General features: G+C 46.1%; 1 protein-coding gene across 1 annotated transcript in view; it reads right to left on the reverse strand.

Moving 5' to 3' along the window:
* The window catches only part of TTC34 (tetratricopeptide repeat domain 34), a 516,120-nt gene that overhangs the window by 90,435 nt on the left and 398,814 nt on the right, over positions 1–26,871 (reverse strand). Inside the window, exon 6 of the mRNA XM_069239923.1 lies at positions 5,888–6,161. Within this exon, the coding sequence (XP_069096024.1) occupies positions 5,888–6,161 (274 nt within the window). The remainder of the gene's footprint in view (positions 1–5,887; positions 6,162–26,871) is intronic.

The following is a 26,871-nucleotide window of genomic DNA, read 5'->3' on the forward strand; positions in this document are numbered from 1 at the left end:
GTTGGCACTGGTGAGGCCTCACCTGACCCCAAGGAAGTCCTGAGTAGTCAGGCAGCTGTCCAGATGCAAGGTGTTGCCCCTGCACTGACAGAAGGGAGAGTGGAAGGAGGGTGTCTGCCACAGGAGGTGGTAGCCCCCCACTCTAGACAGCAAGAGGGGTGCCAGGACCCCAAAGTTGCCCCTAAAGCAGCTCAACCACCTGTCAGTGGAGAGCTTAGGGTGTGGTTCTGGGTACTGACAGCTGTCAGTAGCCTCTGCTGGGTGCTAGCCTTCCTGGCAGCACTGTACTTGGCCTGGGAGGCAGACCCCAGGGCCAATAGCAAAGTAGGCCCCCTGACCCTATTGGTCATGGTGGGGTTGCTCAAGTGTTGGGTGACCTCTTTGGGTAAGCTAGGTGTTGCCCTAGCAAAGTTTGGAGTAGGGGAGGTGGGCACCTCACTACCCAAGTTGGCAGAGAGAGAGGAGGAAGACCCCCCTAGAGGAAAGTTTCAGTTTGAGTTGGGTCCTTTTACTGTTGGGATGGCTTCACTACCCATAGAGAGTGACCCTGACAGGAGGATATAAGGCAGAGTAGGCCCTGCAAAGGGACAGCCAGTTTTCTTCACTGTCTTCCTCGCCTAACAAGCCAGGAAGACTCTCCCAGGGTTGGGCTGAGTCTCCTGGGCGTGTGGGCTGGGGGGGGGGGGGGGGTTGTGTGAGAAAACAGGGCTGATTGCAGAGGCCCCATAACTTTTTGCCCCCATTTTCCTCTTTTTGCTGGTGTTTTCCTGACTTTAAAGGTGCCCTGGGTACTGCTAACCAGTCCCAGGGCCTGTGCTCTGTGTAAAATGGATATGCAAATTAGGCTAATTATAATTGGCTAAGTTAACCTACCTATAAGTCCCTAGTATATGGTAGGGCATGTAGGTTTAGGGACCACAGCATAGGTGGTGCACACCTAGGTGCATTGCTGAGGTGCCCAGTGTCATTTTAAAAGCAAGCCTGCCTTGCTGGCTGCTTTTATATTAAAGTTATATGCAAATTCGACTTTGGAATTAAAGGTACTTCCAAAGTCTTAAACTACCTTATTTTTACATATAAGTCACCCCTAAGGTGTGCCCTATGTGCCCCTAGGGCTGGGTGCCATGTAACTATAAGCAGGGACTTTATAAAAATAGATTTATAAGCCCTGGTGAGGTAAAAACAGCCAAATTCGTTTTTCCCTCATTGAAGTAAATGGCCTTCATAGGCTAGAATGGGCAGACTTTATTTTAAATTTTAAAGTCTCCTTAAATGTTACATACCAAGAATTTGGTATCAAATTAATTGTTGTAATAAATCCCACAACTTCCAGTTGTTGGATTTAATATAACTTGTTCAGGTAAAAAGTTTAGACTTTACCTAAAAAGTTGCCAATTTCAGCTCTGCATTGTTTTTGCTGCTGTGCTCTGATTGGCCAGCCTGCAGCAGCTTCTGCCAGGCTACCTTGATGAGGTGTGAAGTGGCCTGACTTCCCACAAAGGAATGTGCTTGGGGGAGAGAAATCTCCCCTCAGCAGATGGTGAGGCAGGAAGGGGGAGGGCGGCCAAACTGGTCTTCAAAGGCAGAGAAGGACATTTGAAGCACCCAGCAACACCCCCACATCCTGCAACCCCAGACAATTAGGTGCCCCCTTGATTAGATTAGGAGAGGGCAGGAGAGGGGTGTGTTTATGATTTTTAGCCACACCAGTGGGTGGGCTCAGCCAGATGTAACCTCCAAAAATCAGATTCATCCATGTTGGATTTTTAGAGACTGTTGCCTTCTGGGATGGATTTTTGCCACACTTCCCAGGAAGTGGTCATCACAGGGGGACGACCCTGTTCCTGATTGGAGAACCAGGGCCCCCCTGCTTTTCACCCAGAAGCAAGGATAAAACTGGCAGACCTGCACCCACACCTCAGATCCCCTCCAGAATTCAACAAGAAAGGAACTAAAGAAGAAGAAGGACTGCCCTGCTGGACCCCTGGCCTGCACCTGGACCCTGCACTCAGAAGGACTGCACCAGCTGCACACTTGGGCTTCACCACAAGAAGGACTTTGCCTGGCTTCAATTGGTTCAAGGAGGGACTCCCTGTTTGCTACAGGTGAAAAATTGCTAAACCAGAGTCCCCTGCACCAACTCCTGAAGAAAGCGACCAGCTGACCACTGTCCAGTGGCCAAAAAGGAGTTTGCGCCAGGTGCATTCTGGGAGTTGAAGTCCGCACCCCCCAAGGACCATCACAGAACTTCTGGACCCTTGGGGTGAGCTGTGGACCCCAAAAGAACCTTAAAAGAACATCTGGGTGAAGCCCCAGAAGTTTGGAAAAGATTTGAGAATTTTTGGAAAAAAAGCTCCAGAGAGGGACCGACCCGCCGCGGAAATTCTAGCCGGCTTGCCTCAACCGCGACCCGGCCTGACTTCGTGGTTCGTCCCGGTAAAGAAAAACATCCAAAAAAGAGACTAAGGGGCTGATTCTAACCCGAGGGTCGGCGGGAGCACCGCCGACAGGCCGGCGGTGCCCCGCAGGGCATTCTGACCGCGGCGCTTTGGCCGCGGTCAGAAAGGGTAAACCGGCGGTCTCCCGCCGGTTTACCGCTGCCCTCAGCTTGCTGCGCCGCCATGGGGGATTCTGACCCCCCCTACCGCCATCCTGTACATGGCGGGAAAGCCGCCATGAACAGGATGGCGGTAGGGGGGGTCGCGGGGCCCCCGTAAGAGGGCCCCGCAAGGTATTTCAGTGTCTGCCTTGCAGACACTGAAATACGCGACGGGTGCTACTGCACCCGTCGCACCTTCCCACTCCGCCGGCTCGATTACGAGCCGGCATTCTCGTGGGAAGGGAGTTTTTCCCTGGGCTGGCGGGCGGTCTTTTGGAGACCGCCCGCCAGCCCAGGGAAAAACTCATAATACCCTCCGCGGTCTTCTGACCGCGGAGCGGTATTATGGGGGCGGAATTCTGGCGGGCGGCCTCCGCCGCACCCCAGAATTAGAATCACCCCCTAAGTCCGAACGTAAAAAGTTGACCGGGACCTCCCAGCCATCGTATCCGAGAAGGGCTCCATGGACGTCGGATCAAGATCCAGGTTTACCCCGGTCGAAGGATTTTCGTCTCGAAAAAACAACTAAGTCCGAAGGTAAAAGTCTCCACCGAGGAAACCCACATCGCGTATCCGGACAAGGGCTCCAGGAGGTCGGATTCAACTGGCAGGTTCGTCCCGGTGAAGAAAAACTTCAAAATAAAGACTAAGTCAGAAGGTAACCTTTTAACCGAGGCCTCCCGCGACCTGTAGCCGAGCAGGGCTCCATCGCGGTCGGCCTGAAAGTTTGACTTTGCCCTGGTCGAGGTGCAACCAGATGACCCGATTGGCGCTTTTTGTTTCTAAGCGCTAGAAAAGTAATAATTCTTTAAAAATTCATATCTCCGGTTCCCCTGAACCGATTTTAATCGTTTTTGTGTCATTTTAAAGATAAAAATATAAACTATTTTTATAAAATGGTTTTGGATTTTTAAACTGTTTCCTGTGTTTTATTTAATTACTGTTTTGTGATATTTGAATGCTTTACACTTTGGGGGTGATTCTGATTCTGGCGGGCGGCGGAGGCCGCCCGCCAGAATTCCGCCCCCATTATACCGCTCCGCGGTCAGAAGACCGCGGAGGGTATTATGAGTTTTTCCCTGGGCTGGCGGGCGGTCTCCAAAAGACCGCCCGCCAGCCCAGGGAAAAACTCCCTTCCCACGAGGATGCCGGCTCGTAATCGAGCCGGCGGAGTGGGAAGGTGCGACGGGTGCAGTGGCACCCGTCGCGTATTTCAGTGTCTGCAAGGCAGACACTGAAATACTTTGCGGGGCCCTCTTACGGGGGCCCCTGCCGTGCCCATGCCATTGGCATGGGCACGGCAGGGGCCCCCAGGGGCCCCGCGACCCCCCCCTACCGCCATCCTGTTCATGGCGGCTTTCCCGCCATGAACAGGATGGCGGTAGGGGGGGTCAGAATCCTCATGGCGGCGGAGCGCGCCCCCCGAGCAGCGGTAAGTCGGCGGGAGCCCGCCGACTTGCCGCTTCTGACCGCGGCTGAACCGCCGCGGTCAGAATGCTCGTGGGAGCACCGCCAGCCTGTTGGCGGTGCTCCCGTGGTCGGTGGCCCTGACGGCCACCGGCCGCCAGGGTCAGAATGACCCCCTTTGTCTCCTAAGTTAAGCCTTGACGCTCGTTGCCAAGCTACCAAGGGTTGAGCTGGGATTAATTTACTGAGACCTAACTGTACCTATGTGGAGGTTAGTGGCTTGTTGCTAGGTGTAGGTACCTACCTGCCCTACCAGTAACCCATCTTCCAACAACAGGTTAGTTACTTTTTGTGGTTCACCCTGCAAGGGATTGTGGCTGTTGCTTGACCAGGGCTCACACCACAATCAACTAAAACCCCAATTTCTCACATCTTACAAGTCAATTTTATGTTAGCACCAGTAACTCCTTATCATATTTTATTTCTCATGATTATTTAGTAGTATGTAGTGGTATCGGTTGCTAATCATCCTCTGATAATCATCCTTTAGATCAGACTCATTCAGTCTGACAAATTATGGCCTAGAGGTATTAACTGTTGCAGCAGATAAAAAGCTGAATATAGCCCAAAGTCATTTGTTCTGATCCATCATTGGTGTTTCTCAGTTCACAGTTCAGAACCAAATATGTCTAGAGTTTGGCCTCTTGTGCCAGACACTAGCCATAAATCAGAATTTCTTAAGCACTGTTATCGTCTGTGCTCTGCAGACTCGAATGTCTTGAAATGAGTACTCTGGAAGGAAACTAGCCAAACGAGTGTTGGAAATATCAGGACATGGACCGCTTCTGTGGATTCTAAAGAAGTCCAGCCTGAGGCCAAAACCCCAGCTGACATCATCAAAAAGCATTCTGAATTGCCTATAGTTGGTTACTGGTAGAGATGCAGGACGCACTAAAGACAACCGCTTTTTTCTCTAAACTGGATCGTTTATTAGATTGTTGCACAGTTTTAATACTTTTGCCTATGTTGCAGCAATTTCAGTGTCATTAAATAGGTAGAAGTGGACGTACTATGATGCGTGAATGACACATTTGGCAGAAGACTAGTTTTTACACTTCTGTGAGCACTAGCTATTAGGCGTTTCATTTTGGAAGGTAAATGAGTGATTTCACTTTTCAGCAAAAGCGTTGTATACCTGCGGGAGAACAAATAAAGCAAGGTGCATTTGCACTAGGGTATTATTTAAATACTTACAATCTTTTGTTGGCCATAAATGTATGCCATTTAACAGTGTTTCTGAGATAATGCTAAACATGTCCACTTCAGGGGCTGGGCACTTTAGCAATGCTAAATATTCATTGTAACGCTGCCCTGGCAAATAATCTAGGTTCCTTTGGTACTATAAAACGAAGAACAGTGAAGGCAAACAGTGAAATGGGCACAGTGCAATGAGACAGGTTTTCAGACCCTTTCTGAAATTCAAGAGCTGACATTCTTAGCTTAGTACAGAATTCCAGAAGTTAAAGTTACTACAGGAAAAGCTATCCCTCTCCTTAAATTAATCTGAATGAGGGGTCTCTTACTCTTACTGAAAACGACTATCCAGTGAGTGTGGGACTTTGTGGATGACACCTGAAAACCTACAGTAAGATGCAGTGGGATGCCACCAAGAAGGTTTCTGCCTTAAAGATGGCTCCACTGAATTCAGCCGGTCAGACTGAACCACTCAAGCAATTCGAGAGCAACCACAAAATGCTTTCTAGCCCGAAATCAGCTCTCGGGAGGTAGATAACAGATAATAATTATCAGTTCCCGTTTTTAAATGGGTACATTAAAAGAACAGTCAGTTGAAATATGGTCCAGATAAATATAGTCACTTACCATTTGCAATTAGGAGGTCTGTGTAATGGATGTGCCCATTCATCTTCTGGGTATCTATTTTAATCAGGGATTCCCCAATCACAAGGAGGTCCTTGAAGATTTCTTCCTTCATAGGATCCTTGTTGGTGGTCAGTAGGTCAGAGAGCACAGCCCTGCAGTGCTCAAACAGCCACTGGGACATCACTGCCAAAGCTTCCTGTTTCAAAGGGCGGATTTCCTGAATCACACATGCATGGTCCAGTTTGAGGGCTGCCACCAGGTCTTGCACTGCCTCCTAAATGCAAAAACAATCTCTGCTTCATTTCTATCATCTCATTTCTGGATCTATAACAGACTTGCAGTGCAGTGAGTATGATATCAAGAAAGTCATTATATTTAGTATGCCTTTATTGAAGTATTGGTACATTTGTGTTACTGTCGAAATGTTTAATTCTTGTACACACACTTAAAATCCTTGCATAAAAATATAACATACTCTGAATGAAATATACATATTAAAAAAATTGTGAAATAAATTAGGGGAATTGTTTTTTGCAAATTTAGCAGTAGCTAAGGGACTACATCCCTGTTAATCTCAGATCTCCAATTGTCTGCATATTAACTTACTTGTGGAGGCTGTCTAAGGTAGCAAGCCTGTGAGAAGTTTGTCTGTGTGTTAGAGTTATAAGGTTTTGTAACATTAAGACAGTTTATGAATATGCATTCCATTTTGTAAGAAAATAATTAAGGACCTGGATATACTCAAGTACAATATTGGTAGTTGCCTGACATGTTTGCTTGTACCAGGGAGAAATATAAATGTGTGTTGGATTACATTGAACAATAAGGGGGTTATTACAACTTTGGAGGAGGTGGTAATCCGTCCCAAATGTGACGGATTTACCACCAGACGTATTACGAGTTCCATAGGATATAATGGACTTGTAATACGGCTGGTGGTATATCCGTCACTTTACCGTCACTTTTGGGACGGATTACCACTATGTCTTCGGGTCCCTTATTGTTTTAATCAGGACTGGCTAAAATACTAACTCAGATATTGAAATTTTCAATGGAAAATTATTCCTCTTGCCATTTCCCACCACAACTAAGTTTGTGGCAGGCAGAGACTAGAATAATTTGTTTAAAAGATACATAGACTGGTCTAGAGGTGTTCGAATGTTAAGCAAATTAATTCAAACCTGGGTGCTGAAGACTGAAGCAAAGAATATCTTAATCTGTAAGTATTAATGGCACCAATATTTTTTCCATTTTTTAGGAAAATTTTGATAAAACTGTATTTTATGAATTGTAAGGAAATACTTCTTTTTGATTTGATGCTGCTGTTTTTTTTAGGCTGAGAGTTCACTAAGGCCTGCAAACCAGACCTCAGTGCCAGGCTGTGCCCCCTAAAAGTGTGTGTTTGTTTTGTTTATTCCCCATTGACATAGGGTAAGTTACTTATAAGTCCCTAGAATATGGTATCAGAGTTCAGGATCTATAAGTTAAAGTGTCTCTCCAGGGCTGCAGCACATATTGTGCCACCCTGAGTGCGACAAAGTAGAGCATGTCTCCCAGCCTGTCACTGCTGACATGTACAGTACTTTTACACTACTAACTTGACTTCGGCATTTATACTAATGACAAAGGGCCTCATTCTGACTTTGGCGGGCGGCAGGGGCCGCCCGCCAAAGTACCGCCGTCAGAATACCGCTGCGCGGTCAAAAGATCGCCGCGGTAATTCGGAGTTTCCCGCTGGGCTGGCGGACGACCGCCAGAAGGCCGCCCGCCAGCCCAGCGGGAAAGCCCCTTCCACGAGGATGCCGGCTCCGAATGGAGCCGGCGGAGTGGAAAGGGTGCGACGGGTGCAGTTGCACCCGTCGCGATTTTCAGTGTCTGCTGTGCAGACACTGAAAATCTTGGTGGGGCCCTGTTAGGGGGCCCCTGCAGTGCCCATGCCATTGGCATGGGCACTGCAGGGGCCCCCAGGGGCCCCACGACACCTGTTACCGCCAACCAGGTTCTGGCGGTCAAAACCGCCAGAACCAGGCTGGCGGTAAGGGGGTCGGAATCCCCATGGCGGTGCTGCCTGCAGCGCCGCCATGGAGGATTCCTCAGGCCAGGGGAAAACCGGCGGGAAACTGCCGGTTTCCCTTTTCTGACCGCAGCTTTACCGCCGCGGTCAGAATAGGCCAGGATGCACCGCCAGGCTGTTGGCGGTGCATCCGCGGTCCCCGGCCCTGGCGGTCCATGACCGCCAGGGTCGTAATGACCCCCAAAGTCCTGACCTCCCTTTTTAATATATATATGTCACTCCTACGAGAGGCTTAGTGAGCCCTAAGTCAGGATGATGAATATTAAAAAATATAAGAAATATATTTTATATGTCCTAACAGCAAAATCCCCAAATTGCCACTTTGCTGTGAAAAGGCTGGTAGCCCCACTGGTGAGTACAAGTTTACACATTGACAACCCAGCTGTGCTAACTCCTGAATGGACTATTAAAGTTGGTACTTCAAGGTACCAAGATAATTGTTACATTAAACCATACTTGATGCCCAAGTCAATTTTATGTAACTTTTGAACAAAATCAACTTTTAAAAAGTTGCCACTCTGTTGCCCTAGTTTTCCAGTGGCTACCATGATCCACATACTGAGAGAGACTGAGCTAGTTGCTACATATTACAGGAATTCATCATTGGATGGGAACGGACCTAGTAGCCCATTAGCTAGTAGCCACTGCATACACCTAGGGCACATTTAGGACATAAATATGGCACCCTTGATGCCCAGACCTCAGATCATTTCTTCAGTGGAGAGAGGAACGTAGAATTGCTGCCCTGCTGTGCCCTGCATCTGGCAAAGAGAGGCTGCCCAAAGACTGGACTGTACCTGCTACTCCTGGCCTAGGGAAGAGAGGATTGTGCCTGGGTCCTGCTCGAGGAAAAGTCATCCCGAACCCTAGACAGAAGATGTGAACTCCAGGAATCAGTTTGCTGATCTCTGTTACAGCTCCAGTGCCACAAAAGCTGAAGAAGCCTGCGTTCCCAAGCCAGTAGCCACAATTACTTGACTGCCACTGACTGTTGACATGCATCCTGGGAGGCTGAGTCCCAATGCTCAAAAGTTGCACCTGAATCTACTGCTTCTGAGAGAGTTGTCAGAGTGCAGTTTAGTCACCCAATGAGGACACCAGCCTTCTCCAATGGGAACTGCTGGTTTTGTTGTGACCGGAGACCAATTGACCAGTGGCAACTGAACTTCTGCTGGACCCAACCGGACTTTGAGGGACATCGATATTTTGTGGCTGAAGTCACCTCATGAAGACAGTTGCCTGAGGTGTAGCCCTCAAGAAGCCACCTGTCAAACGCACAGCATCCTACAGCATCTTCAGCACCCTGTATCCCTTGCATCAGAAACACTGTATTGAAGTCTATAGTGGTTCACCCAAACATCTTGAAATTTGACTGTAGACTGCTTTGGTGAATATATAACTTTCCTACAAACTTTTACTGGACCGCTTAATCTGCTCCCTGATGGAGTTGGTCACCCAAAGCAGGCCAGAATACCAAAACATAACTTACAAAAGTTCTACCAAGCTTCCGCTAACCACTGTAGTTGCCAATGCTTGTTTACATTTTGACTGAAAAGCAGTGATTTATATTTTACATAAAAATCATTTTAGGTTCTAAACATTCATAAAAATAAGATCTATTTTTGTAAATTGGTGCTGGATTTCTTTCCTAATGTGTGACTTTCTTATTGGGTTGTTTTGATACTTCTAAATATTCTGCACTTGTTGCTTTGTTTAAGCTTGACTGCTTGAAGCCACAGCTACCCAGAATTGAGCTAAAGGTTTCACAAACTTGCCCAACTGAGCCCAAGATGGTTTTGTTGTCAGTGTATTACATAGTGAGGTTGCACAACCACAGCATATAATACACCATATTCATCACATACATTAATTTTCCCAAATAGTTTTTATCACTAATAAGAGCTGAACTCAGTAACCGGTCCCAAATATAAAGAAGATTATAATTCTCATGTAGCACTGCAGTGGGCAACCCCATCTACAGTATATTATCTGAAGGTCACATATGTAGAGGGACTATGATAAAAGAGCATGCAGACACTTCTAAACAACAGCCTCAATGATTTCACCAATTTCGGGCAGACATCGGCAGCTACCAACCCACACCCCGCAGGACTGGAAGGTAGGGAGAATATTGCCATAATATTTAAGTTTAAAAATATACTGATAAAAGTTGTACCTAGATTGAACCAAACCTTACAGTACCTCTGGCTCATCACCACAAGACGTTTAGTACAAACATCCTGGCAGGATATATTTCTGTTTTACTGTAGGGCAATCCACTTAGTATTGTGATAGCACGGTTACTGCAGGAATGAAGAAAGGAGAACACTGTAATGGTATTAGCCACTTATATGGTTCCTCGTATTCCACTGTGCCTCTTCAGCATGTCACTGAAGATGACAAATGACTGTTCCCAAAAACGCATTTGAACTACAGGGTGTGTTTACAGAACAGTCCACTGCTTTTAATCTTATGGTACTGTGTTTTGTTGTAAAGAGAAGCATGGAAAACTGATGATGTTGAGAAGCATAAGGCACAGACATGCTTAACTCATAATAGGTCTCATATCAGCAATAGCCTGGTTTCTGGAATGAGGCAGGAACAGGGTGTGATAACCTACAACCGCTAGTCTCTCATGAATCTGCTAGATTAAGAAGATCCGCAAAATTGTGGTCGTTCCTCAGGAAATTATCACCATCTTTATTTCTTCCAGATTTTTGTCCAGAAACGACTAATGTGTAAACTTTCCACTATTGCCCTCTTCCCAGCATGTTTTCAAAATGGGCATGATGAATAAAATTCATAGAGGAACTATTCTTTACAGGATGATACAGCAGAGAACAAGGGGGTTGGAATAAATGCTAATGCATCCGTGCCCAAGGCAAGGAGACTGTGAAATGACATAATTCTCTATAGGTGATATATTATTGTTAACTATAATGAAATGTATCGCTTTAGAAAACCTCAGAAGCTTATGAAATTTCAGGAACTTTGTCGTTTAGAGAAACTTTCAGGTAAAAAAGTTCTTTACAAACGTAGCTGTTGCCTAAAATGTCAGACATCTCGAAAGGGCAATCGATCCATTGGGAAGCACAACCAAAGACTCCATCACAGTGATGGTCACAATATAACTCTTATTTGATGAACTTAAAGATCTAAAAGACAAGTGGACAATCTTCCAGACAGTCTGCACCGCGACAACATGAAGATCCAGAAATGGCAGCAAAAACACAGAAAGTGGTGATCTAGATGAATTTTGTTGGTTATGTTTCAGGCAACCTAGAGAATACCAAGAGTTATACCAACTTGGCTGGAGACTGGTGCCTGTAACTAGTCCAAGGTAAATACTACTGAAACTTGCCTCATTGACAGTGAAAGATAGGATCCTGAGACTTGCCCACCAGGTTGATTAATTACTTTTTCAACCACTGTGCACTGCAGTTATACCAGGAGTTACCTTTAAGGACACTGAACAAGTGGAGGGTGCTGCAGGATATCACAATAGAACTGAGCAAAAGACAAATCAAATACAGGTGGGCTCCCTTTTGTACTGAAATCAAACACGTCCTAGACCGCCGAGCTGATGATGAAAAAACCCAAACCCAGAATGGGGTAGATGGGGAAAGTCGGGAACAGCAGAAATAAAACACGAGCCAGTGCCTAGTGAATGGTATGATGGAGATAATGGACAATAACTTTGAAATCATTCGGATCCCTGCTTCACAATAAATTTAGAAACATCTGGCAAAAGTACCTCATTACCAGACGGCCAGAATAGGGTGGGGTATGCATAAGATATAGTAAATACCATTACCCTCATGTGAGGTATTTACCACTTGTAGTAAATACCTCACATTCCAAGTTTTCAACATGAAAATAAGGTAAGTATTGAGGCGTCGTTTTTTTTTAACACCTGAAATTCTGCATGTTTTGCCTTTTTTTCTGGCCCTTTTCCTTTTATAAATATTGGCATGTTTGACCTGTTGGAGTTTATCAGGGGAAAAGTGTGAGGGTCTGATAATTATCCCACAATAGGTAATTCTGATCCCTATGTAAACATGTGTGCATAGGGATTAGAATGTAGCCTAAAACTCTTAATGAGGTTCTGAAGGGCAGCTGCTTATGTTTATTGGTAACTGGGTGGAATTCTGGCCACCAGTATGCTTTCGTTACCACATTCTAATTTTTTGTTTTATTTGAGAATGTTATATAAAGCGCGAACATGACCCAAGGGTCATGTTTCATAGGTCATAGAAATCTTCAGGGTGGCTTACTGAGATTGTTAAAAGGTCATGGAGGTCTAGATACCTGGGGAGCAGAGATTAAGTGATGTTCTCCTGGGAAGGATGTATGGATATTGTCAATTGTGGTGCTAATTGAGCTTAGGAGATGGGTTCATCTAGAAATTACGAGAGGAATCTATTCATTATGAGAGTAATCTATTCATTAGGATTTTTTTCACTTCTCTTCTGAAAAGGTGGGTTAATGGATTTGATCGCACCTCGGTGGTAACGAGTTCCAAATTCTTGGAACAGCTCCTGTAAAGGAACAAGAGTAGGTTTTCTGTTTTCTGAATCTCGGTGGTTCAAGTCTGAGAGTTAGTGCTTCTGAGGGAGTGGATGCCTCCTGAGATTCAAATCTTTTCTGCCAGGTACCTTGGTTCGTTAAAATGTAAGGCTCTGTGTGTGAGACAAGTGATTTTCAGTTGCGTTCTGGCTTCATGAGAAAGCCAGTTTAGATGCCTAAGCAATGGGGTAATGTTGTCAAAACTTCTAATGCCTCTTATCAGTCTCATTAGGAGTGTGTCCATATTCCACCTGGGAATGAATGTTTAATGTTAATTGCTAGGTTCAAGGTTTTCATTAGGAAGTTGGTGGGATGGGTAGGGAGGGGGAACCAGACAGGAGGGAGACCATTTCATACTACAAGAAGACCACACACATTTGCGGATTTGAAACATAGGGAAAGGATGCCAGACGCAATGTTGTTCATTGGATCATTTAAAATAATGGCCATTTGGTCGATGTACTAACATGGAACATTAGGAGGCTGAATTCTTCAGTAAACACTACAAAGTATGGCAAGCGCTCCTCCTAGAAACCCTGGATGTGATCTTCTTCTAGGAGACGTATCTCCTTTCAAATAATACCAGGCTCATGGTGCATAGGTTATGCCCATCCCAGATCCATGCCTTGACTAAACAAAAATCCTATTCAATAACAGTAGCAAACCTCTGAAACTTACTGTTTGACATAGATGAGATGGTGTTGTATAATAAAGAAGGCAGAAGTCATCTTAATATTGAAAATGGACAGCAATGAGATGACCCTCCTGACATCATACACCCATAACATTTAACAGGAAATATAGTTAATTAGAAATGGGTGGGAGAACTGGTGTCACTCTGAGACGTTAATGCCATACACTCATCCTCTCCATGGAGAGACACACAAGAGGTAAATGTATCAGTGAGGGGATACTGAATTGCTTTTACTATACTATCAGAGAATAACCTTGATGAAAATTAGACCTAATCAAAAGGAATCCACCTTTTTTATCTGGCATGCACAGATCTAACTAGTTCCTGAGCACTTCCTGACTATATTGAAAGGATAACCATATGCCTTATTGAAATTTCCGACCATGAATCCATCTTGTGGACTGCAATATTATATATACTCCTATAAAGTAATGAGTGTAGCATTTTGACTAAACAATTTCAAAAGATAGGGTGCATGAGGGAGATTTGGTGAAACAGATAAGGGAGTATTATCTGATAAATGAAAATGGGGAGATGGCAAACGAGGTACTCTTTAATGCAATCAAGGCTGTTATTGAGGGGAATTTATAGCCACCAAGGCAGATCTAAAACAGAACTGGAATCTGATTAAATCTAAACTAGAGAATAAACATAAGGTGGTGGAACAACACCAAAGACTCTCAGTCTCTAGTTTCATGGAAGGGTAAGCTCATTACATCACTGACAGAAAGGCCTGAGAAGGATCTCCTGAAGTTTAAACAATTCTTTTAAGCCAACAAGGCTGGTAATTTATTAGCCACTAGACGACAAATGTCAAGGGGGAAGACTTGAATAGCCAATGTCTTGAGGCATTCAGGCATACTGAGAGACTCCAAGGCAGGAAAAGTAATGGACACGTACAGATTTAATTGAAAAACTATGTGGGGAGTGACTCAAGGTGGTTGGGCTGTAGATTCTTTCTTGGGAAACCTGGAACTACTGTCTACTAAATACAAACACTTAGAACAGCCCATCATACAGGTGGAGCTAAACTGTGTAATCAGGGAAAGCCAGTCTTGTATAACTCTATTAAAGCCTTCGGAGAGGCAATCACACGATCCACAAGAAAATCCAATATTTCCTTAATACATAAATAGGGGAAACAATAGGAATCATTGTGTATAGTACAGACCAGTCACATTGGCTAATTTAGAACTTAGGATCTTCACAAAGGTCTTAGCTAACAGGCTAGAGAACCAGGTGCCCTTCTGGGTGGATCCCCAACAATCAGGTTTCATAAAAACTAGACAGATATTTGATAACGTTTGTGTGTCTTGCATCTAATAGAGAAATTGTACAAGCACATTATTCAGATGGTCATACTTGCCTTAGGTGCCAAAAAGTAATTGATCGAGCTGATTTGTTTTTTCTGAGCTATACCTTAGAGACAATTGAATAGGGCCCATATTTATAATTTTTGACGCAAGCCAGCGCTGGTGCTGGTTTGCGTCCAAAAATTTACTGCCAGCTAATGCCATTCCTACGCACCAGACAGGCGCCTTATTTAAGGATTGACGTTAGCCTGTGTTGCGGGCTGGTCAGAGTAAAAAAAAATGACTCAAACCAGGCAGCGCCGGCGTAGGGGAAAATGGGGGTTGTGCGTCAAAAATGGTGCAAGTCTGGTTTGAGTAAAAAATCATGGCTTAAACCGGACTTGCACCATTTTATGACGCACAACCCCCATTGAAATGACTCCTGTCTTAGCAAAGACAGGAGTCATGCCCCCTTGCCCAATGGCCATGGCCAGGGGACTGGGCACAGTGGCATGCAGGGGGGGTCAAATTAGGTCCCCCTTTGCCACTTTAAAAAAATTAAAAAATTATACTTACCTGTATCATCCATGGGTGTCCTCCAGGGGTGGGCGAGGGTGGCAGTGGGTGTCACTGGGGGCAGGGAAGGTCACCTCTGGACTGCTTCCATGGTCAGAGTCCATGGAAGTGAGCCCACAGGTCCCTTAACGCCTGCCCTCACCCAGGCATTAAAAAACGGCGCACATCAGGCTGTGCGCCGTTTTTAAGGCCCGCCCCCTCCTGGGTGTCAAAATGACGTGGGAGTATAAATAAGGCGCACAGGTCATTTTTTAGACGGTAACGCCTACCTTACATGTCATTAACGCAAGGCGGCTTCCCGCATCCAAAAAATGACACACACAGAGGATTTTTGACGTGCGCAGGGTCGGGCGTCAGAGTATAAATATGAGGCAAGGTTTGCGCTGAATATGCGTCAAACCATTTGACGACATTTTGCGCAAACAGAGTATAAATATGCCCCAAGGTCTCATGTTGCAAGGATATATATGGGCTAGCCATGCAAGTCTAGTTGCTCAGGTAATAATAAATGGTGATAAAACACTGTATTTTAGACTGAACAAGTAATTCAGGCAAGGGTGCTTTTCTTATTTCTCTTTGTACTCTCTATAAAACCATTAATGAAAAAGATCAGACAGTCTGCTGCTGTGGAGAGGATACACTTTGAAGGCATAGTGCACAAACTCAACTTGTTCCCAGACAATATCCTGCTAAGGTTGGGCTCACCTGGAAAAGTAAATACTAATAATATCGCCACTCTGAGATCAAAACATTCCCATCTCATTTCACGACCATGCGTGTTAATCTTGACGTCAAGCCTCCCATGTCAGCAGAAGGATTCAAAAGGGAAGGTTGGAGACTGTCATATAAGGAGAGACCTTTTCTATCAGGAACGGGTGAAACCGTTTGACAAGTTAAAAAAGGATTTTTCTGGGTGGGGGAGTCTGAAAACCTCTAGTAATTACAATTAAAACACAGGGTCACGTCCCCCATCTAAATTGAGGCTGTCATCAGGCACTTACAGCTTTTCAGAAATTATTCACTATATAGGAGTTGATAAGAGAGCTTACAGTCAATATGTACGCACTGCTAGCTAGCAAACAGACCACAAAACAGTGGCACTGCATGAAAACATGTGAAAAGGAACGATAAAGAGAAGTAATGCAGGATAAAATGTAATCACTGTAGTGGGACATACGAAAGATAACTCAGCGTGTACAAACGAAGAAGCACATACACGGAACCCAGAGTAGGCTGTCTAGGATGTTCCTGAGGGCAGACAAGTACTGATGGAGACATTATGGTACGGTGGGTGATGATCTGCAGATTTGGTCTACTGGAAAGAGGCACAACACTAGGGTGGGGGGGATAGAGGGGGATGGATATTCCCTCTATGTACCTGATTACCAAGTTATAGAGACCGTATGGAATTGAGCAGGTAGTGACTAACAACGATTCGGTATTGATTGATCACATTTAGTACATGAATAAAACCTTTACTTGGCGACTTAACCATCACTCTCCTACCTTAGAATCCATCGAGCGCTTGTTTGAGATTTTTATGTAATAGGATTCTATAAACATCGGAATAAATAGTGTCATTTCTGTCTTCTTGGAAGGGGGTAAGGGAGGGAGGGTGTTGGAATGTTTCTTAATCTAGCTCATCTGTCAAATGCCAATAGGAGAGCATCGTGCTTATATATATAAAAGTGGACAGAGTTATCTATTGGGGAAGGACTTAAACTCAATTAAGTGCTACCGAAGAAAAGGTTAGCTCGGCATATAGGGCTTGACAGCATCTGTAAAACACGAGGTTAAATTGTCAAGCACCTTCTTGTTTATTGCTAGTCAGGTGAAGTGCTTGGTTTTAGCACTTATCGCAAAACTTTGCCCGCAGGACACAAGTACTACCAAACAACAGGCTCATTATCCCACCGAACTATCTTATGATGGGAGAGTCATTAGTCCAAGAGTTACAGCGTATTCACCACTTTTATAACGCACAGCACAGCTTAAATGGATGAAAGACATATCTAACATAATTTATGCTGCAATTTAAATCCACTACCTGCAGGCGGCACACATCTCTGGAGCAGGCGCACTGACATGCTGAGCTGAAAGAAGCATTCAATCACCTTAACCAAATAAAGTGTGCAAAACAACTGTACTGTCTCCGGTGGTTTGATACAAGGTTTTTAATCTATGTTATGTGTTTCAATGATACTCAGTGTAGTGACTGCCAAAGGTTGAAAAGCTGCACTCAGTGAATTGCCTTGGCAATTAAATTTATTTTCTGGAAGGTTGAAATAGAAAAGATAGTTCACAAAGGCACCCTTTGAGTATATAAAATAGTACTTCTGTAATTAGTCCTTTGTAACGTACCCTTGTTGACGTGGTCCGAAAACTTTCAGCAGGGGGATAAAATAGGAAAATACAGGGAATATTCGTACACAAGTACAAACAGAAAGAACTGTGCCCTCTGCACTTTTACTAATGGGGGTTGGGTGTTTCAGGGATGATTCACAAAGGCCTGCAAGAGTACTGAAAGAGTACTACACGAGTATTAATATATATACTCAAAAATGCCTCCCCGTGTTCAGAGACCCCTCTTAAAGCACGGATATTTGTCGATTGCGAAGCATATTTTAAAATAATTTCACAGGTTAGTGATAGCATGAAGCCCTCCAGCTACCTAGCTGGAGGGCTTCATACCTTCATTTCTAATTCCGCCTAATGTTATATGCTTTTTATTTGCCAGTTTACTTATGCTTCTGTTCCAAATTCATTTTTGCTGATTTTCCTGTATTATTTCTAGCTGTTGAGTTTCCATTTTTCTGGGTTTTTTTCAGAGCACTCTTCAAGGAAAACCTCAAAGGTGAGCACATTAATCTCCATATTGAGAAGGACATTTAATCAATCATAAGCATGAACGAAATGAAACAGAAAGCAGCAGCTGTGCTTTCACCACGGTCTGCTTTACCAACCCCGATCTTAAAGGGCATGCAACATCGACGAAACACATCAATACAAAAAATGAGGAAAGAAGACAAGAAAATGAAAACACTGCACTCTGCAATTGGAACGAAAAGAACAGGGTGAAGGAGAAAGAGGTACGGAGGCTAAAGGCGTGAGTGAAAGATAAAACAAAAGAATGTTGGAAGGATATGACCAGGGTGGATAAAGAGGAACGACTCCCGGGGCTATAATATGATTCCGTTTTCTGAGCTGTTCATGCGCAGGAGGCGTCTTAAATTTTTGTTTTTCTCGTCTTGAGCATTAACTCAAAATATCTCCTAGTTAGTGCATGTTTTGCCGTCAACAGAGCTCGGACACACACACAGAGGCAATTACTGCCCTATGTGTCCGAGCTTTGCTGTCAGTAAAACATATACTAAGGCAGAGATAGTTTGATTTAATGTATGCGCGAATTATGCAAAAAAGAAAAGCACAGATCCCTTAGGCTCCGGTGCAGCGCGAGATCATGGTACGGCCGTAGGAGGACACGACGTATCAAAGGAGGGAAGGAGGAACTTGAAGAAGGGGTCAAATAAGGAAACATTGGTGATGGGACGGGGTAAGAAAAAACAAGATAGAGAATGGAGGAAATTATGGAGGTACAGATGACAAGAAAAACGAAATGCAATAGACTATGAGTGGTCCAAGGAAAAGAAGAAAGGACGATGGAGAGAGAGAGAAAGAGAGAGAGAGAGAGAGAGAAAGAGAGAGAGAGAGAGCGCCAGCCCTTGTGAAGTTTGGCTCGATCATACAAGACATGGTTCCTGACTGTAGCAGATATGCCAGGGAATAGCAAAACAATACAGTATGAATGTGAAGCGGGCAGGAGGGATGGTGGTGGGAAAGATGGAATTAGAATGACATGTACAGAGGGAGGAAAATGAAAAGAGAGAGCTAGAATATATATATATATATATATATATTTACTACTGAGGGAACACGAGCGACCAAGAAAGGTAAGTTGGGATGAAAACAGAATGAATGAGGGAAATGACAGGAGGAGGTGGAGAAAGGAATAATGCATGTGATGAAGCATGACTGAAGATAAGCAGCTAACATAAATGCCAGTGAATGAAAAGAGAGACAGGAAATATAGGAACAAATTACGTGGGGAAGGAAATAAAAGAGAACAGGAGGAACGAAACAAGGGAAGCAGAAGGCAAACTATAAGAAGCAATGGTATTATAAAACTATAATGAAAAGACACAAGAATGAGAATTAAGGAAATGGCTAGAATTAAAGGGAAAGGTAGGAGAGGGTAGTGGTGTAAAGAATGAAAGGAAGAGAAGGGATGAGGAATAAATGCTGGTGCTATTGTACTACCTATTTATAAACAAGCATTTGCAATGCAATGGGCCTCGTGTTTGCCCGAGTTAGAGCTATTAGCACTGTAAACTCCTAAACAGACTTTTCTTGCCACATAAACTGAAAATAAAAATATAAACAGTTTCACATAAGCGAGCCCATGGCCGTTAAGCAAACACACAAAAGGAAACAGGGGTTAGCCCGCAGTGAAACGTATTGGCAAAAGTGCAATTATCCATGTAACCCTGAACATCACTTCATGAAGGCAATTTCGCACGAATTAGGTGGGGGAAGCAAGACCAGTTGACCGCTTGGATCCCAATACTCAGGGGTGTTCACAGGGTTGCGTACTGCCTTTCACATTTTTTAATAGTATATCAACGAAATTGTGCCTTTGTTATCCCAGAGTGATATGGATGCTCCGCGTTGGCCAGGGTCAAAACCCCAATCTTTTTATTTTCTGATGACACGTTAATCTTCAAGACCCTGATCAGGCTACATAAACTCCTGACTCGTTTTGAAGAGTTCTGATGCCTCATGGTCTGGGGATCAACACTACTAACACTAAACTGATGTAATTTAACCCTCCCAAATCCTTTAAAAAGAGTACTGTTTTTTGGGGGAAGGGCGAACTTTACAGAAGGTGGACACCTTCACCTACTTGGGTTTCACGTTTAGTAGCTACATGTCTTGGAAACCTCACATTAACACAGCAGCTCTAAAGCTTAAACACATTTCAGGAGTGTTAGACTTTTCATCCTTGGCGTGGTCTCCCTTAACTTTTTGCCTCTGTTCCCCAGGTTGTTGATGTGTGCTGGACTCTGATTTTACTGTTTTTGTTACTCTGGGCACTTTACCACTGCTAACCAGTGCTAATGTGCAAGTGCTCCTGTTTAAAATGTGTACGTAATTGGTTCTCCATGATTGGCATATTTGTTTTACTGTTAAGTCCCTAGTAAAGTGCACTAGAGGTGCCCAGGGCCTGTAAATCAAATGTTACTAGTGGGCCTGCAGCACTGGTTGTGCCACCCACACAAGTAACCCTGTAATCATGTCTCAGACCTGCCACTGCAGTGTCTGTGTGTGTATTTTTACACTGTAAATTCGACTTGGCAAGTGTACCCACTTGCCAGGCCTAAACCTTCCCTTTTCTTACATGTAAGGCACCCCTAAGGTAGGCCCTAGGTAGCCCCAAGGGCAGGGTGCAGTGTATGGATAAGGTAGGACATATAGTAATGAGGTTTATATGTCCTGACAGTGAAATACTGCCAACTTCGTTTTTCACTGTTGCAAGGCCTGTCTCTCTCATAGGATAATATGGGGGCTACCTTTAAATATGATTAAAGCGTAGATTCCCCTAGAGAGTAGATGGACATGTGGAGTTTGGGGTCCCTGAACTCACAATTAAATATACATCTTTTAGTAAAGTTGATTTTGAGATTGTGCATTTGAAAATGGCACTTTTAGAAAGTGAGCATTTTCTTGCTTAAACCATTCTGTGACTCTGCCTTGTTTGTGGATTCCCTGTCTGGATCAGTTTGACAGTTGGGTTGTTTTTCACCTCACACTAGACAGTGACACAAAGGGAGCTGGGGTGTAACCTGCATTTCCTGATTAGCCATCTCTGCTAGGAGGGAGGGGTGCAGTGGTCACTCTCCTCTGAAAGGACTGTGCCTGCCTCTGACAATGCAGACTCCAACCCCCTATTGTGTGTCTGAGGCCTTGCCTGGGCAAGGCAGGATTTCACAAGTAGTTATGAGTCCCCTTTGAAGAAAGGTGACTTCAAAGACTAAAATGGGTATAAGAAGGGCACCCAAATCTACAGACTTTAGAAACACTTCTGGAACCAAGAGGAACCTCTGCCTGGAGAAGAGCTGATAGCTGAGGAAGAAGTGCTGCCCTGCCTGTGACTGTGCTTTGTGGAGCTTTCCTGCAGTGCTGCTTCTGCCAGAGTAAGAGGGCAAAGACTGGACTTTGTGTGCCTTCCATCTTGTGAAGAAATCTCCAAGGGCTTGAGTTAGAGCTTCCCTCCTGTTGTTTGAAGTCTCAGGGACAGCAAAGACTTCTCTCTGCCAGCACCTGGAGTCTCTGGAGAGACTCCTGCTCTGACAAGTGGTGCCCTATCCAGTCCCTGGGCCCTTGAAAGGAAAGCTGGTGGAAATCCAAGGAAATCGACTTCGGACGACTCCGGACCGACGCCGCTGCTGAACCTGGTGACGCCGCCTGCACCCGACGCCGTAACCTTCGCTGGAACGCGACGCTCTTCGCAGGCCCAACGCCGCTGCAGCCCCGCTGAAGTCCGCGACTCCATAGAAGTCGCCGCACCACGTTGTGACCGATGCCGCTCAAAGTGCGCAGATTCAACGTTTCGCACAGACGCCGCGATCCCTGACTTCGCGCATCAGCTTGTTTTCACTCTTCACCAAAGGTACTGTACTTGGGGGTCTACACAACTCCATGTCCGGCGCCGCTAGTGTTGGCTTGTTGGGAACGACTCCGTCACGACGCCGTGTTAACATCTCATCGAAGCATTTTTGTTTCTAAGCACTATTTTTGAGTTTAATCTTTAAAAATTCATAACTTGACTTGTGTATGTCGGATTTTTGTCGTTTTGGTCTTGTTTTGTTTAGATAAATATTTCCTATTTTTCTAAACTGGTGTTGTGTCATTTTGTAGTGTTCTCATTAAGTTACTGTGTGTGTTGGTACAAATACTTTACACCTAGCACTCTGAAGTTAAGCCTACTGCTCTGCCAAGCTACCAAGGGGTTAAGCAGGGGTTAGCTGAGGGTGATTCTCTTTTACCCTGACTAGAGTGAGGGTCCTTGCTTGAACAGGGGGTAACCTGACTGTCAACCAAAGACCCCATTTCTAACATTGGTGATCAGCAGTTGGGATTTGGACTTGTATTTGTACTTGACATACAGTAATTAAGTGTACACTACTGTTTGAGTTCAGACCACTAAGTGACCACATACTACTAGTCTTGTGATTTTTGTTTTTGTCTATTTGGACTGTTTTTGCTCTGCATTCAGTTTCTTTTTTCTCTGATCCTGTGATTGACTTTTCTGGAACTTCATTTGGGAACTTGTTTCTGCATTTGGAACTTTGCACTCTTTTTACCTTTCATCATGTCCCGTGCTGGAAATGCATCAGTTGGAGCTGACTTTGACCTTGAGAAATTGGAGAGTTATACCAAAGCTCAGTTGAAGCAGTTCTGTAAAAGTTTTGACTGTCCCATTAAGAGCTCATCCAGGAAGGAGGAGCTGCAAAAGGCGCTGAGGGCCTGGGTGACAGCCAAGAGCACTGAAGGGCACACAGAGGATGAGGGAGATGAGGAGGATGAGGAAGAGTGTTCAGTACACAATGGTATTGTGGGTGGGCCTGTTATGTCCAATAGAGAAGGTCTCCAGGGCAGGTAGCAGTGTCTCATCCAAGGGTCTGACACCTGAGGAGTTACAGGGCAGACAGGCAGAAAGGGAGTACCAATTGGAGCAGAGGAGGCTAGCCCTTGAGGAGAGGAAGTTAGCGATGGCTCATGAACTTAGCTTGAGAGAGATGGATCATAGAAGCCAGTCCAGTAGAGATGGTGGCAGCAATCCTACAGTGCAGCCTGAGAGAATGGTACACATCCCAAAAGACCTTGTGAGGGATTATAAGAGGGAGGATAATATCTACTTGTGGTTCAAGGGTTATGAGTCAGCTCTCCACATGAACCTGGTCCCTGAAGCTCATTGGGACGCAGCCCTGTGGAAGCATTTTGAGGCAGAGGGGAGGGACACACTGACAGCCTTAGGGGATGCTCAGGATCTCACCTACCCTGTCATGAAGGAGGCCTTACTCACCAGGTATGGTCTCACCCCTGAGCAGTACAAGGAGAAGTTTAGATCCTACAAGAGAAAGGAATCCCAAACATGGTTGGAATGTGTTGATTCGTTTTGCAGGTCACTGGATGGTTGGGTGAAGGGCAGTAAGGTAAACACGTATGAGGGGCTTTACAATTTAATTGCTTGGGAGCACTTGTACAGTTTATGTTTTCCAGAGCTGCGCCAGCACCTCATTGACAGCAATCTGACTGACCCCAGGAAGCTTGCGCAGGAAGCGGACCGCTGGGAGAGCACCAGGGTCCAAAAGAGGTATGGGGGAGACCATGCCAAGGGTGGGCAGGGTCCCTCTCAGAAGAAAGGGGGGGGGGGTAAGGGCAAACAGGGGGAGTTCTCTAAAGGGCCCCAAACTGATTCCCAGGGTAAGGATTCCCAACCCCCCAGTGAAAAGAAGCCATGGTTGTCCAAAGGGAAGCCAGTGGCAGGTGGTCCCCCACGTAAGTGCTATGCATGTGACCAGGTGGGTCATGTTAGGGGGGACCCCAAATGGCCCAAAAGTACACCAGCACCCACTGGTGCACCGTCCCAGGGTTTGGCCAGTGTAGCGCTTGGGGAGGAGTTGGTTTCAGGTGGGTGGGAACCAGCAGATATGACCCTTGTCTCACTAGGGGACAGTGAGATGGTCCAGAGAAATATAGTGCCTGATAACACTAAGAAGTACAGGCAATGGGCGACCATCAATGGACAGAGGGTGGAGGCTCTGAGAGAAACAGGAGCCAGTGTGACTACAGTGAGGAGTCACCTGGTGTCTGAAGAGCAGATTGATCCCTGGGTACTTCACCAAGTAGTTGCGGTAGACAACTCTGAGCGCCTCTGCAGAGTGGCGCAGGTTCTCTTTGAATGGGGGGGGGTCTCAGGTTCCTGGAAAGTAGCTGTGAGCCCAACCATGCCTGTTGATTGTTTGCTAGGTAACGACCTGGAGGATTCCCCTTGGAAGGAGGTGGAACACAGGTCTCACTTGGAGATGTTGGGTCTGCCTGGGTGGGTATGCGTATCCACCCGGTCTATGGCAGCCAATCAGGATAGTCAAGAGCCCCTGGAGCCTGAAACAGTGGCCCAGGGGACCGCCAAGAAGAGGAAGGGCAGGGGGCGCGGGAAACCGGGCCCAAGGTTCCCACGGTCCGGGAGGAGGCGGAGCCTGAGGGTGACGCCCTGGAACCTACAGGGGAGCAGGTGGCTGAACTGGGGGAGGTCCCTGAGCTGTCACGGTGGCAGCAGGAAGGGGGACCCACCAGGGAAGCATTCTGCACAGCGCAGAAGGAGTGCCCTACTCTTGAGGGGCTGCGGCAGCAGGCTGCAGCCCAGGCGGCTGGTGAGGCGCCAGGTACTCACCTGATATATTGGGAGGATGGCCTCCTGTATAGTGAGCCTAAGGTTCCTGAGCCTGGGTCAGCTCGTATGCTGGTGGTACCCCAGTGCTTCAGGGCCTTCCTACTGGGTTTGCCTCACGATGTGCCTTTGGCAGGACATCTAGGGCAGGACAAGACCTATAAGAGGCTTGTCTCCCACTTTTACTGGCCCTTGATGCACAAGCAGTCAGCTGCTTATTGTAGGTCTTGTCAGACTTGTCAGGCAAGTGGCAAGAGTGGGGGGAAATGCAAAGCTCCCCTCCAACCTTTACCTGTAGTCAGTACTCCCTTTGAAAGGGTAGGAATTGACATTGTGGGGCCTCTGGATCCCAAGACAGCCATGGGCAACAGGTTCATCCTGGTCTTGGTGGACCATGCCACACGGTACTCAGAAGCTATTCCTCTAAGGACGGTCACTGCCCCCGTGGTGGGACGTGCCTTGATGGGAGTTTTTACCCGCATGGGGTTCCCCAAGGAAGTGGTATCTGATAGAGGTACAAACTTCATATCCATTTATATGGAGTCTCTGTGGAAGGTGTGTGGGGTAACGTACAAGTTCACCACACCTTACCACCCCCAAAGTAATGGTCTGGTTGAGAGATTCAATCGCACCTTGAAAGGCATGATTCAGGGCCTGTCAGAGCCCTTGAGGCGTAAGTGGGACGTCCTCTTGCCATGCCTTCTGTTCGCTTACAGGGAGGTGCCTCAAAAGGGACTTGGCTTTAGCCCCTTTGAGCTCATCTATGGCCACCCTTTGAGGGGACCGCTCAGACTGGTGAAGGAGGCATTGGAGATAGCTCCTAGTAAACCACCCCAGGATGTATTTAGCTACATGCTGGCACTAAGAAACCAGACTGCCCGCTTCAGGAGTCTCGCTCAGGAGAACCTGGAAGCAAGCCAGGAGGATATGAACCGGTGGTACGACCAGAATGCCACTCTGGTTGAGTTTCAGCCTGGACAAAAAGTGTGGGTCATGGCACCAGTGGAGCCTAGGGCTCTCCAAGATAAGTGGACTGGGCCTTTTGAGGTGGTGGAAAGAAAGAGCGAGGTCACCTATCTGGTAGACTTGCAATCCCCCAGGAACCCTTTGCGGGTCCTACATGTCAACCGCCTCAAACCACACTTTGAGCGAACTGAGCTATCCATGCTCCTAGCGACAGATGACGGGGTGGAGGAAGAGAGTGAGCTTCTTCCTGACCTCCTGTCTGCAGGAGAGAAAGACGGGTCTGTGGAGGGAATGATCCTCTCCCCCTCCCTTACTGAGGAACAGCAGAGGGACTGTCGCCACGTGTTGGGACAGTTCGCCTCGCTGTTTTCCCTGATCACAGGAGTCACACACCTGTGCACACATGATGTGGACACTGGGGACAGTACACCTGTTAAACATAAGGTTTACAGGGTGACTGACAGGGTCAGGGCTTGCATTAAGGAGGAAGTCTCCAAAATGTTAACCTTTGGGGTTATTGAGCACTCCAGCAGTCCTTGGGCCAGCCCAGTGGTATTGGTCCCAAAGGCTGCTGCTCCTAGTGCCACTCCAGAACTTAGGTTCTGTATGGACTACCGGGGTCTCAATGCGGTCAGCAAGACTGACGCACACCCCATCCCCCGAGCTGATGAGCTCATTGATCGGTTAGGAGCTGCCAAGTACCTCAGTACGTTTGATTTAACATCTGGGTACTGGCAGATTGCCTTAACTGAGGGGGCAAAGGAGAGGTCAGCATTCTCTACCCCAGATGGGCACTTCCACTTCAACGTGATGCCCTTTGGGATGAAGAATGCCCCTGCCACCTTTCAGAGGTTGGTCAACCAGGTGTTGGCAGGACTGGATGAGTTCAGTGCCGCCTACCTGGATGACATTGCTGTGTTTAGTTCCACATGGGAGGAACACCTGCAACACCTCTGGAGAGTGTTAGAGGCCCTGCAGAAGGCAGGCCTCACTATTAAGGCGAGCAAGTGCCAAATAGGGCAGGGTTCTGTGGTGTACTTAGGACACCAGGTGGGGAGTGGCCAGGTGGCACCCCTACAGCCTAAGATTGACACAATTCTGGCTTGGGAGCCTCCCAAGACCCAGACTGAAGTGAGAGCCTTTTTAGGTCTCACAGGATATTACAGGAGGTTTGTTAAGGGATATGGTACCATTGTTACCCCCTTAACTGAGTTGACTTCTAAGAAGTAACCCAAGAAAGTGATCTGGACAGAGGCTTGCCAGAACGCTTTTGATGCCCTGAAGGCTGCCATGTGCACAGCACCT

This window comes from Pleurodeles waltl, chromosome 6 (assembly GCF_031143425.1).
Source record: "Pleurodeles waltl isolate 20211129_DDA chromosome 6, aPleWal1.hap1.20221129, whole genome shotgun sequence".
Lineage (NCBI taxonomy): Eukaryota > Metazoa > Chordata > Amphibia > Caudata > Salamandridae > Pleurodeles > Pleurodeles waltl.